Raw genomic sequence first — 16826 nt, forward strand, 5'->3', positions numbered from 1 at the left:
TATTTTTTAAGCATAGCAGAATTTGTTCCTCCATCAAGCAGGGGCTTGGGTGGTCACACACCGCAGAGCAGCGGGGGCACAGGGAGGGCTGCAAATCCAGCAAAGGGACATTGCAACATGGTCAGGAGCTGTTTCTTCTAGCTACCTTCATGAAGAAGGGATGCTCCGTGGGCGCCCACGCTTCGCACACGGAGTATGGTGGGGCGAGCAGACTGCCTGCATCGTTCCCTCGTACCCACAGCCTGGCCCAGGTTACCGCAAGCAGCCCTCAGTGTTCACACTGAGCTCTCTTGGTGGCTGGAGAAGGCAGCAGGTAAAGGAGAGAGGACGCAACACACCAGCAGTCCCTTTAAAAAAATAATTTAGTCTTCAGTTGCTCGTGCTGTAGTGTTGCCTCCTGATGTCTTCTGCTCAGATGTAAACCAGAAACAAAGTCATTATACTTGGTTGAGAGAACGTGCTTTACACGGAGGAATCCCACAGCGCTTGCATCTCCTTTGTGAGTCATGTTCTGGTGTCCCTCGCCCGACGCCTTCACACACACTTGGGCCTGGACAAATTGCAATTCCATGCAGCGAGGGAAACCAGGGGCAAGAGGAGGCGGCAACTGAGAGAAATCCCACAGTATGGATTCCTCCACTAAGTGGAAAGTTTTATGATCCGGTCCTCGCCCCCAGGTCTGTGCACTGAAGACAGTGTGGGTTGTGTGTACGTGTATGAGGCTGTTTTCTCCTCTGAGTTTATTTAGCAAAGTGGAGGTCTCCAAACTCCAAAAAATCAGTAACGTAGGCCTTCCAAACACTCGCTCCTCAATGACAACGCGTCTGACTGCCTAGCCAGTAACTCCAGTGCTGAGAGGAAAACAACTCTACCATGATTTTGTTTTGCAGAGCGAAGCCGCCTCCTGTCCAGGCCACACACAGAACCGCTGGGGCTGCCATCGGTCACTGCGAGGAGGGATGGGCAGCTGGGCGTGAAGGCCCTGGGAGCCACCCCAAACATACTTTGGGTGCACCAACCAGCCTTACAGTGCTTCAAGGCTGCTTTTAAAATCATTTCAAGTATTTAAAACCTCACTTTCTTCGCTAAGAACCTGCTATTTGTAAGAGGCAGAGGTGCACCAAAGCGCTGGAAAATGTAACCATCTTGAAGAGGACACATGAGCTGAGGCAGACTTCCAAGCTGCAGCTGGGGCTTTCTTCTGTCCCTCTGAGTTGTGCCTGCAGATTTGTAATTACAGTAATGTGTGTACAGCTGTTAAATTTTGTCCGCGAGAGCCATGGTAATTGCACTGCTGCATGTGCATCTTCTATGTGTGACCCTTCACTTGACTTTTTTTCAGCTGGGTCCCAAATGACACATTTTGTACATTACTATTTAGTGCCAGTCTATAATTAGAAGATAATTTTTTTCCAGAGCTAATGAAAAGATGCCCTCGCAACCTCTGGATCTGATCCCAAATCCAGTAATACATTTCAAGTGATTCTGTTTCATTTTATGTGGGACAGAACAAGAAAATTGAAGAAAGATGCTGCCAAGTATTTCCAACCAGGAACATGCAGAAGCTTGGTGAAAAAGGATGAAAGAATTCATCTGTATCTGTCCTCGTTATATCCAACTTGGAGAGAAACTGGGAAAATTAAATGAGTAATACTTCCTGAACTATGATGGTATATTGATGGAAACGTGGCTAAGAATTAGCTCCCATGGAAAAATTAAGAAAAATATATTTCTATCATCGTAATAAAGACTTAAGCCATTTTTATGAGTCATTAACGCCAGTTTATAGAGCCAAAGGTGGTAAGTGTTGGGATATACTCAACTTCATTTCTTTTCATGTTTCTCTCCTGATTTCTCCCATGGTGTCTCACCACCATGCCATGCTACATCAACTGTCACTGAACATTTGTCTCCCCTCCACATCTCCATCTCCAAACCCAAATTCCACACCAACATTAATAGCCCCAGAAATTCCACAGCCAGTTGTCATCACGGTGCCCAGCAGTACCCTTGATTCAGCATGTGAAAGTACAGGTTAATGACCATCAATCCGCAAGGAGTGCCAGGAGGGATCCTGGAAGAGCCCAGCCACACCATACCCTGCTTGGTAGTGCCGCACCACCCGTTCTGTGTGCTCCTTTCTACTTGGATAATGTCCTTCCAGAAGCAAATAAAAGCCTACTAAAACACAACAAAAAAGCAACAAACAGCTGCCATGATGAAAGAATGAACCATTTCTGGGGGTTTATAGTTTTGGGCATACCTTTAGCAAAGACACTACTGAAAAAAAGAACGTCACTTTGCTGAAGACCCAGTTTTCACAGCAAAACAGTGTGAATGGCACATTTTCAACCTGTCCTCATCACCACCATCTGATTAAGGACACCCCAGTGCCCTGCTTTGATTGTGGGTGTCCTTTCTGGGTCCCCAGCAGGGATCGTGCCTCTTCTCCACAGGCAGAGCCCTTAAGAAGGCGCATGGGCTGTGAAAACACCACTTACCCCGAAACAGGAATGCATGCCCTGGAGCTCAGCATCTTCAGCTCCCTGCGGTGGCCAAGGCATCAGCTTTTTGGATTTATTGGCAAGGTAAATCCCGCTCACAAAATACCAAGTAGACAAAGAAATACAGTATAAGCACAATGAAGAAGCACTGTGAAAAGCAAATGCACTTTACATAAGAAAGTCTGGAAAGGTCACCAGAATGTTTGTGGGAAGGGTACAAGTATTTTTCAGCTTTGAATAATGAGACCGAAAGGTGGACAAAGAAACCACTGTGCTGCCATCCCAGAGACTGAATAAAAATTGCCACAGACTATGAATCAATTCTAAATCAATTGTGTTCTAATGAAGCACTGTACAATACAGATACCAAATCACACACCTCAGCACGACCAGCAGAACAGGGCTGTTGATTAATGCTTTTCTGGAACTTCTTTCAAAACCTGAGATCTCAAACTAACATTCCTCTCCCTCTGGACACCCTTTGTACAAGGAGAGGGGACCTTCCCATGCACAACCACACAGCACAGAAGCAGATTTCAAAGAAAAGATCAATGCCTGATCTTCTGATTTTTGCCACGAATCTTATCATTCAGGGTTAATTCCTACTTGACGATTCCCAACAGCCTTTCTTAATTACAAAAAGACAGGAAGTAACAACAGCTCATGACATTTTTATTTTAATGAAATTTAAAAAGGCAGTTATTAGTTATACATACACACAACTGATTCTGTACTTGTTAGTCATAAATATAGAACATTCAGAAGTACAAAATACACTTTATCCACAGCACAATTTCACATCAATATGAAGAGTTTAAACAGATAAGTAACCAAGTGCCTAACCATGACAGAAGCCCATTTTTGAGATTTATTTTTTTTTAAAGACCATTAATCTACGCAAAGTAATCAGTGCCCAGTCATCAGTTCCATGAAATACACTCTGGTTTAGAGTAGGAAAAGACTGACCTTCTACAGACAATTAGATGCCATCACTTTTTCTTTGCTCCATTAATAGAAACAAAACAAAGCCCACATTCTCCTCTTCTCACAGCCAACAACTGTGAAAAATGTGACTCTGGCAAAAAATCACCTGAATCCAAACTTGAGCACTGCCAGGAAAAGTGAAAATATCCGAACTAGAAATTAGTCCACTCGATACCTTGCAAACAAAGAGCAACAGCAGTATGACACTGATAAGGCATTAATGACAAAATGGCTGTATTATTCTCGAAAAAAGAGTACACCTATGTATAAAAATATATGTCATAGCAATTGGGTAAATCCAACACTATTTAACACTGTGCCAAAAGTAATTAAGAGTTAAAAAGGCAGTACTGCAAGAAGTATTTACAGTTTCATACTGTACTTCAAAAAAAAAAAAAAAAAGCAACAAAGCTACAAATGAAACTATCCGGTTAAAGCATAAACGTCGGTACTGCCAGTAGCACTTGTAACAAGTAATGCGATGGAGTCCCTCTTGTTAAACAGGATTGCTTGTTTGAATAAACAAGTGTAAATATTTTAGTATCTAAAGTCTCAGTCTACATGCCCACTCATGGAAATAACTCACCCAGACCATTATTATTTGCAGTTTAAAAATCAAAAGATTCAGTTTCAAGAAACACTGTGTTTGCAACACAGTTCGATCAGAAATCACAGCTTTATTTCCAGCTTAAAAAAAAAAAAAAAAAAAACCACGAAAGAAACAAGAAATCCACCACCTGTGAAATTCTGGAAACTGGCAGCCAAAGCGCCTGCAAAGTTACACCAATGGCACGTAATAAAGACGTCAGCATTCCAAATGCACTCTATAACTTCAGCTATAGTATAAGTAAGTTGCTTTAGCAACCAAACACGTGACAGAAAGATACAGCACAGCTTAGGCGACACTGCGCGTTGTGCCACAAGAACCGGGACCAGGCTGTTGCAGAGGAGCTAGCCACTGACACGACGGCGGCACGCAGCCACGGCAGCGCGGGATGCCCAGCAGCAGCAGGTGCTGAGCTTGCTTGTTCACTTGGCCAGAAGCACGAAGCTGCCAAACTCTTAAAGCTTGTTAAGCGCTCCCTCCTCTCTGGCAAGGGAAGGGCTGCCCCACACCTCCCCACCTGTGCATGGCAAGGTGCTGCAAGGATGTGATGGCCGGGACCGGGCTGGGAGGTAAGGAAGGATGGAAATGAGAAGAAAGCTCTGGATCTGGATGGCACACCAGGAATAAGGGTGAAAAAGGCTTGCAAGGAAAACCCAAACCTGGTGTTCTCCGGGCTGCCCTTTAACAGAGTAGCAACCCTTTTTCCCAACCACAAAGGCAGGGGTGCTCTACAAGATGAGAAGCAGCCCTGATGCCTCTGGCATACTGGCTTAAAAGAAAATAAAATAATACTGTATGTAGAAGAACAAAACAAAACAAGAAGGGGGAGACGTGCTTGAAATTCTGCTAACAGTGCACTTTTAACTGCACAGTCAAATTCGGTACACAAGAAGCCTTCAACAGTAGTATAAAAACATGATACACTGAGGAAGTTATCATTGCTGATATTAGGAAGAAGAAAATTAGATAGATCTTATTTTTAAATTGAATTCAGGAACGAAAATAAATTATAAATAGAGCAGTCTGTCACGTTAAATGAAACAGAGGAACAGCATTTTTTGATTCATTTTCACTTTACAGACAAATGTTTTTTAAAAAGTTCTAGAACTGAAATTTATCGTGTCAAGTGTCTTCTGCACAGAGATAAAAGCTACTCATCTACTGCTCTCTCCCTTGTGATTAGATCCTACAGAATGCTCCCAATTATAAAATCAAGCAGATGCTGACTGTATCTCCCTCCAGCCTGCACAGCCATCTATGCACCTTTGACAGAAATTGTTGAGTTTCATTCTGAGGACAGCAGAGCTTTTTTATCTAATTCGGTGAGCAGTCATTTGTCCGAGCAGCATGGGCGGAAGGGGAGAAGGCTCCAAGAGAATAAACATCCATGTATTTAAATGAATAGTGCATAAGCACATGGCTTGCTTACCTAGGAAGGTATTTTCCCTATCTCTGGGAGAGAAGAGATAGGACTTTTTTTTTTTTTTTTTTTAATTTGTTTTCAGCATGGTTTTGGTCAGCCAAGTACAGGCCAGGAGACCTGAGGCCTCTGCAGTACTGCATCTAGATATATTTAAAAAATTCCTAAAAAAAGAGTCCCTAGCCCCACTTGCACGTAGGGTAAGAGATTGGTCCCAGGTTTACCAAGAGAAACAGTAGGAAAGGCTCTTCCTGCACACTGAAAACTACATGCTGTTCTACCCGAGGGCTGGGGAAGCAAATCCAGGTGGAAAAGCACCCTGTGGTTAAGCGTTAAAGCAGTGTCCCTGTGTCACGTTGGCTGTGTCCCGGCAGCCTGCAGTGCCTTTCAGCACCAGGGCAGGCCGCAGGACGAGGCCTGGCTGCTCTGCCTGGCAAAATGGCGGGCAGCAGCGTGCATGGCCCTTCCCAGCGGAAGGGCGCTGTGAAGTCTAAGAATTGTTGTGGATGTTGAGATCTTCTAGAAGGGGGGCTATGCCCTGGGGTTGCTATTTTGAGGTCTGTAATGGCTCCTGAATATGCAAAGGCTTTAAGAAGCTGACCCCATCCCTCTGTAAAGGCTGACTACCACATTCCAACCTCAAAGGTCACAGAAACCCTGCACACAGGAACTCTGGGCTCCTTCTCCTGTGAGCCATTTCTTCTCCTCCTATCCCAAAGAAATGGATACAAATGTTGACCTTTCAACCCAACCTCTTGTAACTCATCATGCATATGAGATACCAAATAAAGAACTTTCTACCACATTTCTGATGAGTGTATGTGGTAAATGAGTAGTTCAGGAGGAAGGTGATTCACTTACCTCTGTGGAAAAGCACATAGCATTCAGAATAGTCAGAGCCCTCAAAACACTTGGTAAGGTGAAAATCCCACATTTAACAGAATAGGGTTAACAGGGTTTAACAGAAGAGACTGCTTGGGAATCCAAGCAAAAATTCAAGTTATCACTGTGTACGCAGTGGACAGGAGTCCAACTGGTATCTGTTACCAACTCACTCTAAAAAAATTACACACTACAAAACCATCTCACTGCTTGCAGCAAATGAGCTTGAATGATTCCATTGTAATAGGCCACCACCTTGCACTGTTAAAATGTGAGGTTTCACAGTATAAAAAGTACTTCACAGAAAAGAAATGCAGCTAATATAGAAATTACGATCTTGGTGTGTTTATAGTCATTTTTATGAGGCAATATTTTTGGGAGAACAAGAACAATAGAAATTAAAGCAGCCAGTGAGAAACGTATAGAGTTATAGGCCTCAATTCAGTGCAAAACCAGACTAATAGCTTATGTAAGTAAATGCTTGTTCTGAATAGAGAACCACCTGAATTAAAAATAAGAACACTATGTGAAGTGATGGAGACTCCTCCAATACCTAAATCCTCCACATATTGTTAGCCTTCTCAGTATGCTCCAGAACGGACCCTATTTAAAGGCAAAAGAAACCAGTACAGGAAATCACTTCATACAGCACAAGATATACATAAAGTACCAAAATGTACACACATTCAAGTTTAAGTTAGAAAAGGCGGAGCTGAATCTTCTGGTGAGAGAGGCCTACATTATGTTGCTTAATCTCACATTTAAAGTGACCTAAGAACTACAAGAATCAAAGAAAACAGAATATTGTGTCTGCTTCCAGAAACTTAAGCTTAAAGCAAGGCATCGAAATTGAGCGGTAGGCACTGTAACAAGACATTACCTTACCTTTTCTCTGTTAGTCTTTGTTACTTCATTATCTATTTAAAAATTACCATTCAAAAGGAAATATTAGGTATAATTCACATTCAAATATTTAAGACTCAGAGATTATTTTTTTCAATCAAGCAAAGTTTTTGATCTCTGAGGTAGATGACATTAAAAAAAAAATGGAGCTGTCAATGAACACTAACGAGCTGGAGCTCCTCTGTTGGCACTGACGCACCCCAAGGAGGTAAGAGCAAGCCCTACACCACTATCTGAAATATGAGAAATGCGTCTTCTGGTTTAGTAGCTTCTACAGAAATGCAACACAGAAAAAGCAGAGCCAAAAATACACTGAAGGGGCCTTGGAGAAGAGCTTCCATTTCTGCTTCACAAGCTATTCAGAAAATGGTGGAAACATGCCTAGATCAGCAAAATCTTCAATGTTGTAATTGCCAGTACCCTGCGTCGGATCCCCCGGCATTGGCAGCATGTCCTGCATGATAAGGAAAAATCAAAGTGAAGTGTCACTTTCTCACATGTTAGCCAGACACAAACCATTTCCTCTTCATCTCTTCAGTGTAAAACCAGGAAAGGCCAAAGGTCAGATAAATAAGATAAAACCAGGCCTCTGCAGGATACTGGGCTAAGGTTTATGTGCCGCTTATGGCTTTGCTGGAGCTTTTCTGTGCTGCATGTGGGATGTCAGCAGTGCAGAAGTTTCAGATTGCTCCTCTGAGTAAACCACAGCTGAGCCATCCCATATTAGTCCCAGGCTGAGACAATTCCCAGTGCAGTGGGTAGTTACACATGGAGAGAAACAAACTCTCTGGCTTCACTGAGGGCAGCACTACATGGGAAGTATTCAACATCTCTCACACTCCTGCATCCTACCAAAAGGAGCTTCTGCTAAGTCAGCATGGGTTTGGGGAGTAGCACTCTGTAAGTGAACATACTACTGTTCTTTGTCCTCTGAGGAACACTGAAGCCTGGACATCCACCCTGGCTGACAAGCTGCCCAAGCAGCCTTCCTGCACATGCAGTGGCAGAGGAAATGACAGGAATTTCTCAGAAGAAATGGGATTTCACGGTAATTGCTCCCACGTGTCTTGAGCCAAGTGAGGTCCCTGCAGGAGGCTTCAAAAATACTCAACCTTTCCTCTCCGCCAGAGACTGAAGCCACAGGGAAAAGACATCCCTTGCTGAGAAAACCAGAGTTTACGCTTGCTTTTCCTGTCAGTCCTTATATTAATAAGCCCTTACTGCAAAGCCAAGTTTTGCCATGGATGGATCATTATCCTTACAATAAAACAAAAACTAAAGAACATATGAGAAAGCTCACCAGATCTGCTCTGTGGAGGAATAACTACCAAGAGCAGCTGAGTACTGAGCAGTAGCCCCAAAATAAAGGAAGATTAAAATCCATCTGAGGTCTCTGTAGGATGCTATCAGCAGTAGAGAATGAGGCAGTGGACAGTACTGTCAGTTTCCCAGCTGTCAGGGTCAGCCTTTATCTTTCCCCACATTCCTCCCCAGCCAAAGAGAAGTTTTGTTTGTCCCTGCCTGCTTAAATTTCCATCCCTTTGAAGGCATTTCTGTTGCTGGGGCCTCTGAGGAAAGGTCTTCTCAGGTAAAGACTGGCAGGGTAGCTCCTCTTTCGAGTTTTGCCTCTCCCCTCATGTCCAGCTAACTCACGGCTGGCTTCAGGTACAAAGAGCCCAAGCAGCTTCTTGGAAGCCTTTCAATTAAGCTCATCCAACTTTCTCATCACATCCAGTAATTATCCTAAATCCCTCCAAATGCAAATTCACCTCCAAGTACTCTGCAGGTGAGTCTAATTCTTCCTTTCTCCCATTTAATCCTTGGCACTCCTTCCCCATAATTTCATAAAACATTTGCTGGGACACAGCACTTGCCTTAGACACAAGCAAGATGCTGCTTGTGGGGAGCCCTGCATCTCTGTGGGCAATCGAACTACGCTGCCATCAGCTCCACTGGAATTATCCTGGAGATGCTTTTGGGTTAAAGTACATGCAAAGTGATGAAACTTTGCTTATAGAGAGCTATAACAGATCTATCTTGCTTTGGCCATGTGGCATAAAACCAGGTAGTTATTCTAGATGCAGCGATGTTATTTGTTCCTGTGTGAATGAACCATAGCTTCACAAAGGAACATTTTCAAGCTAATTCCTCTTCTGCAGCATTCCTGAGAGCAACTGAGCACGAGCCCAGTCTTGCAGACAAATAAGATAATGAGGTGCCCCACTTCTAAACCTAGCTTGGGGCTTGAGCTGTCTTTTTTTTTTGTATTTTTCTGCATTGTTTTGTTGCAAGCTGTCTTCATTTAATTTAAAAACAAGTTATACAAGGACAGCAACCTTATAAGCTAACTTATAAAGACCACTCCATCCATTTTGAAGTCCAAAAATAACACTTGATGTTGCAAAATCAGGTAGCTGAAGATTATTTGCCAGCCATCCAATACCTGAATGGATTTAACCTAAAAAACTTATTGGACGCTTTCTTCTATGAAGCATCAGACTCCTTTCCTGCTGGAACTATCCAGAATTAGACTGATGTCTAACTGGACTCAACTGGGATTTCAGAGGTCAGCACCAGGGGTAAGGTTGACACTCCAGTTGGGACTATTTTATGGCTTCTCTGCAAAACACCTATGCTCTAAATATAGGCAGGAAAAAGAAGGGAAAACAACATTTAAATCACCAAAGATGCTGTTCTTTGGCAAAAAACAGAACTATCTGAGTTGTAGCTAACACCAGCCACCAGCAATGCAAACCCACAGCAGCACACAGCAAGAGGTAATTGCTCCAAGCCCTGCTAGCCCCCCAGCTCATTGAGAGCCATGGTTATTCAAACTAGCAATGAGAACTTGTTAGAGGGACTTTGGGCTCACTGAGCTCTCCTCACCTGGAACACCTCCGTCTGACTGGGCTGCGGGTGCGAATGCTGGTCCCCACTTTGCTGGTTGTGATGCTGGCTCTGCCACTGGGACCAGACTTCGGATGGTCTCCCCTGGAACTGGCCACTGCTCTGGCCACCTTCAGCTGGAGGAGGGGAGAAAAGGCAGAAATCAGAGAGCAGCTCCTTCAGAACACTGGCCTGCTTTGGAGGCTTCATCCACTGATGCCCATGTTTGCAAATGCCTCTCTGAAAAAGCACCCTGAGTGCCACCCTGCCCCTGCTGCGTGGAAGCCAAAGGCAGTTTCAGTGCTGATGGCAGGGTGGCTGCCAACCTGAGAGCAAAGCTCACTGCCCTAGCTGCACAGACATAGCAGATGAATTGTTAACAGCAAAATGCATTGTGACGCCATAAGCCAAGCATGGAAGACAATTTCCAAGCATCCCTCTACAGCTTTGTAGGCACTATTAGGCCATTATTAGTCACTAATATTTGCCATTTCACTTAAAAACTATACTGTAGCATCCAAATGCTGTCTCTTTAAAAGACTAATCCTTGCTGCAGCAGTGGGTGCACAGTTACCTGTTTATCTGAGAAGCACACTTTCAGATTTTGTAAACAGATGTAAAAACAGTAAGATTTAAAAACAGGCAACAGACTTGCCTATTAAATGCAGACACTGCTGTACTAAACGCAGAGTGCTGTGCTGGACTGTCACGTCTGCCAATATTACAGATGCAAAATGATTTATTTAACAGGCAGCCTATAGCAAGTCATTATCCTGTTCATGTGCTGATGGCTTCTTAAAAGTCTGAGGCCATTTAAATTTCACAGCAAGTAATGAGAACAACTAGGTTTTATGGTAAATACACTTAAAATGATGACTTTGGGGAGATATTTTTTCTAAACAGTATGCCAGAAAAAAACATGATGCCACACACATTAATTCAGTCACCTATTACACATCCACTTTTCATGAGCACAGTCACAGCTCACACTTTAGCTGAACTCATTTTACCCTGCAGTTCTACAAGCTGGCACTGAACTTAGATTTTTTTTTTTGCATAATTTTCTTTTACTTATTTACAACATCTCCTTCTAAGAATTATTTAGAAAGTTTGCTGCCAGGCTTATACTTTTCCTCTATTTTTTCCCCCTCTTTATCCCTTTTTTTTAATAGCTATTCCTACTATTTTTTGCCTGTCTTCCCAACACTGCAAAGAACCAAGCTGTGTAGATCTGGTTCTTCCAGATTATCAGCACCCTCTGCCAAGGATGCCAAATTCCCCACACCAAATTTCTACAAACCATGTTATGTCACGTCTCTGACAACCAGATCCTATAATGTCAAATCAATCACTACCCCATAGTCATTGCTTTAGAAAATAAAGGAATGCATGCTTAATCCTGTCTTTTTGACTACCAGCTAAGCCATGCAAAACAGATAAAGCGAACATTTTACAGGGGAGTAAACAAGCTGTAGTGACGTATTTCTATCACATCTTAAGTAGATAATTACAGTTCTTCCCTTACTGACATTACTACAACAAATAATTCAGCTGACTCAGAAATCCTACAGTCGCTTTATTGGCCAAAATAAAATTCATCTAAGTTACCCTTTAAAAGAAAGCTGCCACACTTGTTTTCTCAGAAGAATACATTGAAATTAAGTCAGTGAGGCAAATGATGCTTCTTTTCAGCAAAACGGTTACTGCCAGCCGGAGGTTGAAGACATTCATCTTTCTGAAGGCTGTGTTATTAATAGCATCCAAACTGATGTAGGTCAGGTAATGTTTCTCATTAGGTGAAAGGGTTCTTGCCAAGTAGCTTAGGCCTGAAATGCAAGGCTGTCTCATAAACAAATGTACAAAGCCTAGTGGAAATGAAAATGGAGTCATGAATAAGCTCTGTGGGAAGAGCTCCATTTCACTGCACTTATTCTAAGCAATGCAGCACAGGTCTGCACTCAGCGAGGCTGATCTGCGGCAGAGCTGCTCCCATGGTATTCTCAAGAGAGAAAAGAAAATTACACACATTAGCATGATGCTACCTATGCTTTTTGCAGATTATTATCAGCCAGCAGATTATTATCAGCCAGCAACATCTTTCATGGACTCCATCTGTGCTTTTCACTGATAGATCCATACTTTTTTTTACTCTTTAATATTATTCTGCTGCTGGGTCCAGAAATCTTCACAAAGGGGTCACCCACTAGATTACAGTCTGAAAGCCATTCAATGATGATATAATTGGCAAATAAAACCATTTCAAAACATGGCAGCTTCTCTGATCAGGTTAGCAGCAGTGTAGGTACAGAAAATCCTGTGTCCAGCCACACTCCAGCAAGCCATCTCTGGACAAGGAGATGATGATGATATGCAGTCAGGGAAGTTGAAAAATTGAAGGAATGTAAATTTGAACATTCCATATAAGTAATCTTGGTAGAAGTGAAAAGAGACTGAACCTCCTGGCCACAACTTGGGAGGACATGTACTAGTGATGTAAGCAATTTTTGAATCTGTCATGACACAATTTACAGAGGAAATGAGTACCCTCGCATCACAAAACATCACAACATTCTGAAGTCTACTAAATGTAGAGGAGAGGTATCATGGAGGGACCGTGTCATCTCAGTGCACCGTGCTCAACAGGAGAAACCAAAACCCTTTTACATCCTGGGCCTCCCAACCGACTCACCAAAAGAAATGGTTGAAGGATTTTAAACTACGTTAGTACTGAAGAGTTTCCTTTTTATGTGCATTTCTGTGCTACCTCATTTAAAACTTACCAAACCCTGCACTTCGGTTTGCTAAGCTAGAGTAGGCATTCCCACTCGGAGAAGAGGTGGCAGGGCTGGAAAGAGGGCTGTACGATGATGGATCAGCTGGGTAGGTGTGACTTGTTCCAATCCCAAAGGGAGATGACTGAGCCTTCCCAGACTGCGACGGAATTTGCTGAGGAATAAGGGAATAAGAAAGGAATGAGTTTTATTGTTGAGGAGCAGCACAGCAGACTCATGTTTTAACAAGGCAAAGACTTAATAAATTCTGCAGATGCGAACAGGCACATTATCCCCATCTCAGCCAAGTTTAATTTCTGTCAAAGCCAACGCATTGCTGCATAAGGAACACAACAAGCTATAAACCAACATAGCTCTCCTGCTTATTAATTTGCATGTACTCAATAATAGAGCTACTTGCAAAAACATGATATCCTTGGCCTCTATTATGAGGATTAACCTCAAACTGAACAGCTACGAAGACTTCACCTTTATTTGCAACGTTTTGATTTTGTTGTGCCACAGTAAAATCAGTTATGTGAATGTCTTGTAGAATATAAATTGTTTTCAGGTGATTAGAGTCTTCAGTGCTTGGGGGAAATTGGCCAAAGAAGTTTCAAAAGCTCATGAGTTGCTTTCTCTCCCTGCCTAAGAAATGCAAGGAGCAAAGTTATTTTGCCTTGTAAAAGGTTTGGGAGGGTGTGTGAATCACCAGTCCTGGGAGGAGGGAATAAACAGTCTAACTTTGATTTAATTGTGTAGCCAAGTTAATTCAAGGGTATTAAAAAACAACTTGGTGTCATTTTCATCTCCATAATGGCATTGTCATAGGATCTCCAAGAATGTAATACAAATGATTAAACACCGCAAGACTGCTTTGAGACATGTACACTGAGACTAAGGGAGGTGAAGTGTCTCATCCAAAATCATGTGCTAAAACAACATATAGTGCTACAGATTAAATCTGCTTATAAACTCTTTCCCATCTCCCACATCGTGAACAAATCCAGCAGTTCCAAGAAAAACTCACTGCCTAATCAGTTCCACAAATAGAAGTTAAAAGTGATTACATCTCTAGATACTTTTAATGATGTGCACTTTTATTGGCAATCAATGCACTCAAGTGAAGCTACTCTTAGACAAATGCAAGGGACCTGGGGGAGGAAGAGAGATCCCAACAGGCATATAACATGATGGAGATGCTATTAAGTCTTCAGCTCAGTTCCAACCTAATACATAGTACATTTTGAAAGGCTTCCACAATGACAATGAGAGCATGATGTGTTACTTCTGCAAGGCTTAATTCTATTTATTTAGGATGGATGAATGAATTCCAATTTCCCCATGCTCACATATAAACTCCATTGACTTGGACAGAAAGAGAGATGAGTAATTTTTTTACATCATTTTTAGCATCCTCCATATCCTTCCGAAAAAAAAAAAAAAAGTGTCAACATTACAACTGTATTTTGTTAAGCAGGTGTAACAGAATAACCATGGCACACGGGGGGCTATGCACCAATGTGACAAATGTGGAAATAACTCAGTTACACAAAAATTATTTAGTGCCCACAGCACCGTGCCATTCTAGCCTATTAAACAAAGGAAAGTCAGTGATTAAGAACAGCATAAATAATGGATCAAACGTGGTAATTCTATATTCTTTAACAGAGTTCTGAAACATTTATTTCTTGTTACCCAGAACAAGAGGTGATTTCAGGGTTAATGCAGCCCTGATGTTATTGAAGGGGGGCATTTCATTGAAAGATGTGCCAGCACATTTCCTCCAGTACACGTCACACTGTGAGATGCACTGGGCAGGGTTAATGGAAGGGCAATGGACTAAGTAGCCTCTGCTCCAAATTCATGCCTGGATTTGTATGTGCCACTTCTAGATAATGCCGCTAACTGTGGGTAATATTGCTGGGGGCTAGACCATGGTCCAAGAAAGAAAGAAGGAGTGAGCTTAATACTAACACATAGCGGCTGTCCTCTTTTATTTCATTCAGTGCACACACACAAATAAATGCAGGACTGAGACCTCTACTGGGATTTATGACAGTACAGTGACTGTCGCTATTATGAACACTATTACAAACTAAATGCAGTTACACATAGGGCTGCTGTCTCAAATTATTATAACCTGTCAAGGAACAGAAGTGGAGGAACAGATTTCCCTCTGAGAACCAAACACAGTACATTTAATCACAATATAAATGGAGTATACTAATCCCTTTGTAAAAAGAAGAGGGATTGCAAGTCTCTAATGACCGTGAAAACAGAACAGCTTTAATCAATACCTGTCCTGGAAATGGTGGGCGATTTCCTGTCCAGGCCACCTGACTCTGATTTAGCTGGCGAGATATCTGTGTCAGATTTTGGCCTGTTGATGAAGAAGACTGGATGTCGTTCACACCAGGCACATGTACCACAGATGAACTAAAGAAACAGAAACAGTGCCCAGCTTGTAGGATATATTCTCAATGCACAAATAGCATTTCCAGATACTGAAATTCTGATAATCATCTCAGTAAAACTAATTGCTCATCCTGTATTAATTAAAATTTAATTAGAACCACTAGAAAACTATCAAGATTATTGGCATTCTAAAATGAAGGTTCAAATAGACACAGACGACAAAATTATTTTGAATTAGACTTCTATAATCCCCTGCAAAAAAAAATGTAATCTAGCACACTGTACATAAACACTTAGCTCCATCCGAGTTTATTGTCTAATGCACTAAAAAAATGATTGCAGAGAGTATTCAAGCAGGTACTTCATTTTGAATTTGTCCTAAAAGTCAACAGTATTTAAGCATTTGCTGAAATGCCATCCTAAATGAAGACGCACAAAAAGATAATTACAAATACGTCCTTATTTTTTTCCTACCTTGAAAATGAAGAAGTGTGTGTTATGTATTAAAAATTCAAGTTTTTAATTTACATTTCTATCAACTAATGCTAAAAAGAATATGTTGCTATATATCCATGCAAAACAGTAAGCAAGAAAAAAATGAAATTAACGTGGAATTAAAAAATTACACATGTGGAATTAAACTCTTTCCCAAAAGAATTTGTTTATATGTCAGTGCTTCCTAATTGATGAATTTTGCTACAGAGAAATTTCCCTGACCTTTCTAATCAGAAAGAAAATATTATAAAGGACTTTAACACTTGAACAACTGAATATATATAACCACACATTGTGAATATGTGTTTATGCTATTCGCATATGAGTATATATACATATTCACAATTTTACATATTCTATATAAATATTTAAATAAATATAAATGAAGACAACATATAAAAATGCTTTTGTACATCAAATGAAACGGTTCAGTCTTTCTTCAATGTCATTGCTATTGTCTATTTTCACAATCATTTTACAGATAAAGAAGGGAGCGGATTGGGAAAAGAAGTAAACCAGGCTGAGCAAAGAGGACGCAGGAATCTGAATCCTGAGAAGACTGACTAAATACTTCCCACAGTAGTAAGCAAAATGTGGCAGGCATCTGAATATGGGATTTGTGATCCTGTCTTCAGCTGCCTAAAAGTGCGTGTCTAGAAATTCCTTGCAGAGTCTGTATTATTATTACTTTTTATTTTTATTTTTTTACTAGCACAGAGTCTCCCAAGTGGGCAATGTGAACCATAACGTCCATCTAACTTTGGCTGACCTCTGGCAGCACACAATAGCTGTTCGTGAGGGCTGGCCCTAATGCCAACACCTTCTCAGCCACAATGGCAAATCGCATCGTCTGAAGGGCTTGGACGGCATCTGGAACGTACAGTTTGAAACCATGAGTCTAAAAAACAGTGCGTAAAGGCTGCTGGGCTCAGTAACTCTGGCTGGAGAGTATTCAG

At 41.7% G+C, this 16826-nt stretch overlaps 1 protein-coding gene across 6 annotated transcripts in view; it reads right to left on the reverse strand.

Annotated features, from left to right (window-relative positions):
• Positions 1-6738: 6738 nt before the first annotated feature.
• ARNT2 (aryl hydrocarbon receptor nuclear translocator 2) overlaps positions 6739-16826 on the reverse strand; it is a 103585-nt gene continuing 93497 nt past the window's right edge. For all 6 annotated transcript variants that reach the window (XM_035335625.1, XM_035335623.1, XM_035335624.1 and 3 more), the window contains 4 exons: positions 15258-15396; positions 12967-13132; positions 10187-10323; positions 6739-7754 (listed from right to left, as the gene is read on the reverse strand). In XM_035335625.1, coding sequence (XP_035191516.1) covers positions 7656-7754; positions 10187-10323; positions 12967-13132; positions 15258-15396 — 541 coding nt within the window. In that variant the 3' untranslated portion in view covers positions 6739-7655. The remainder of the gene's footprint in view (positions 7755-10186; positions 10324-12966; positions 13133-15257; positions 15397-16826) is intronic.

The sequence above is a fragment of the Oxyura jamaicensis genome, chromosome 10, assembly GCF_011077185.1.
Source record: "Oxyura jamaicensis isolate SHBP4307 breed ruddy duck chromosome 10, BPBGC_Ojam_1.0, whole genome shotgun sequence".
NCBI lineage: Eukaryota > Metazoa > Chordata > Aves > Anseriformes > Anatidae > Oxyura > Oxyura jamaicensis.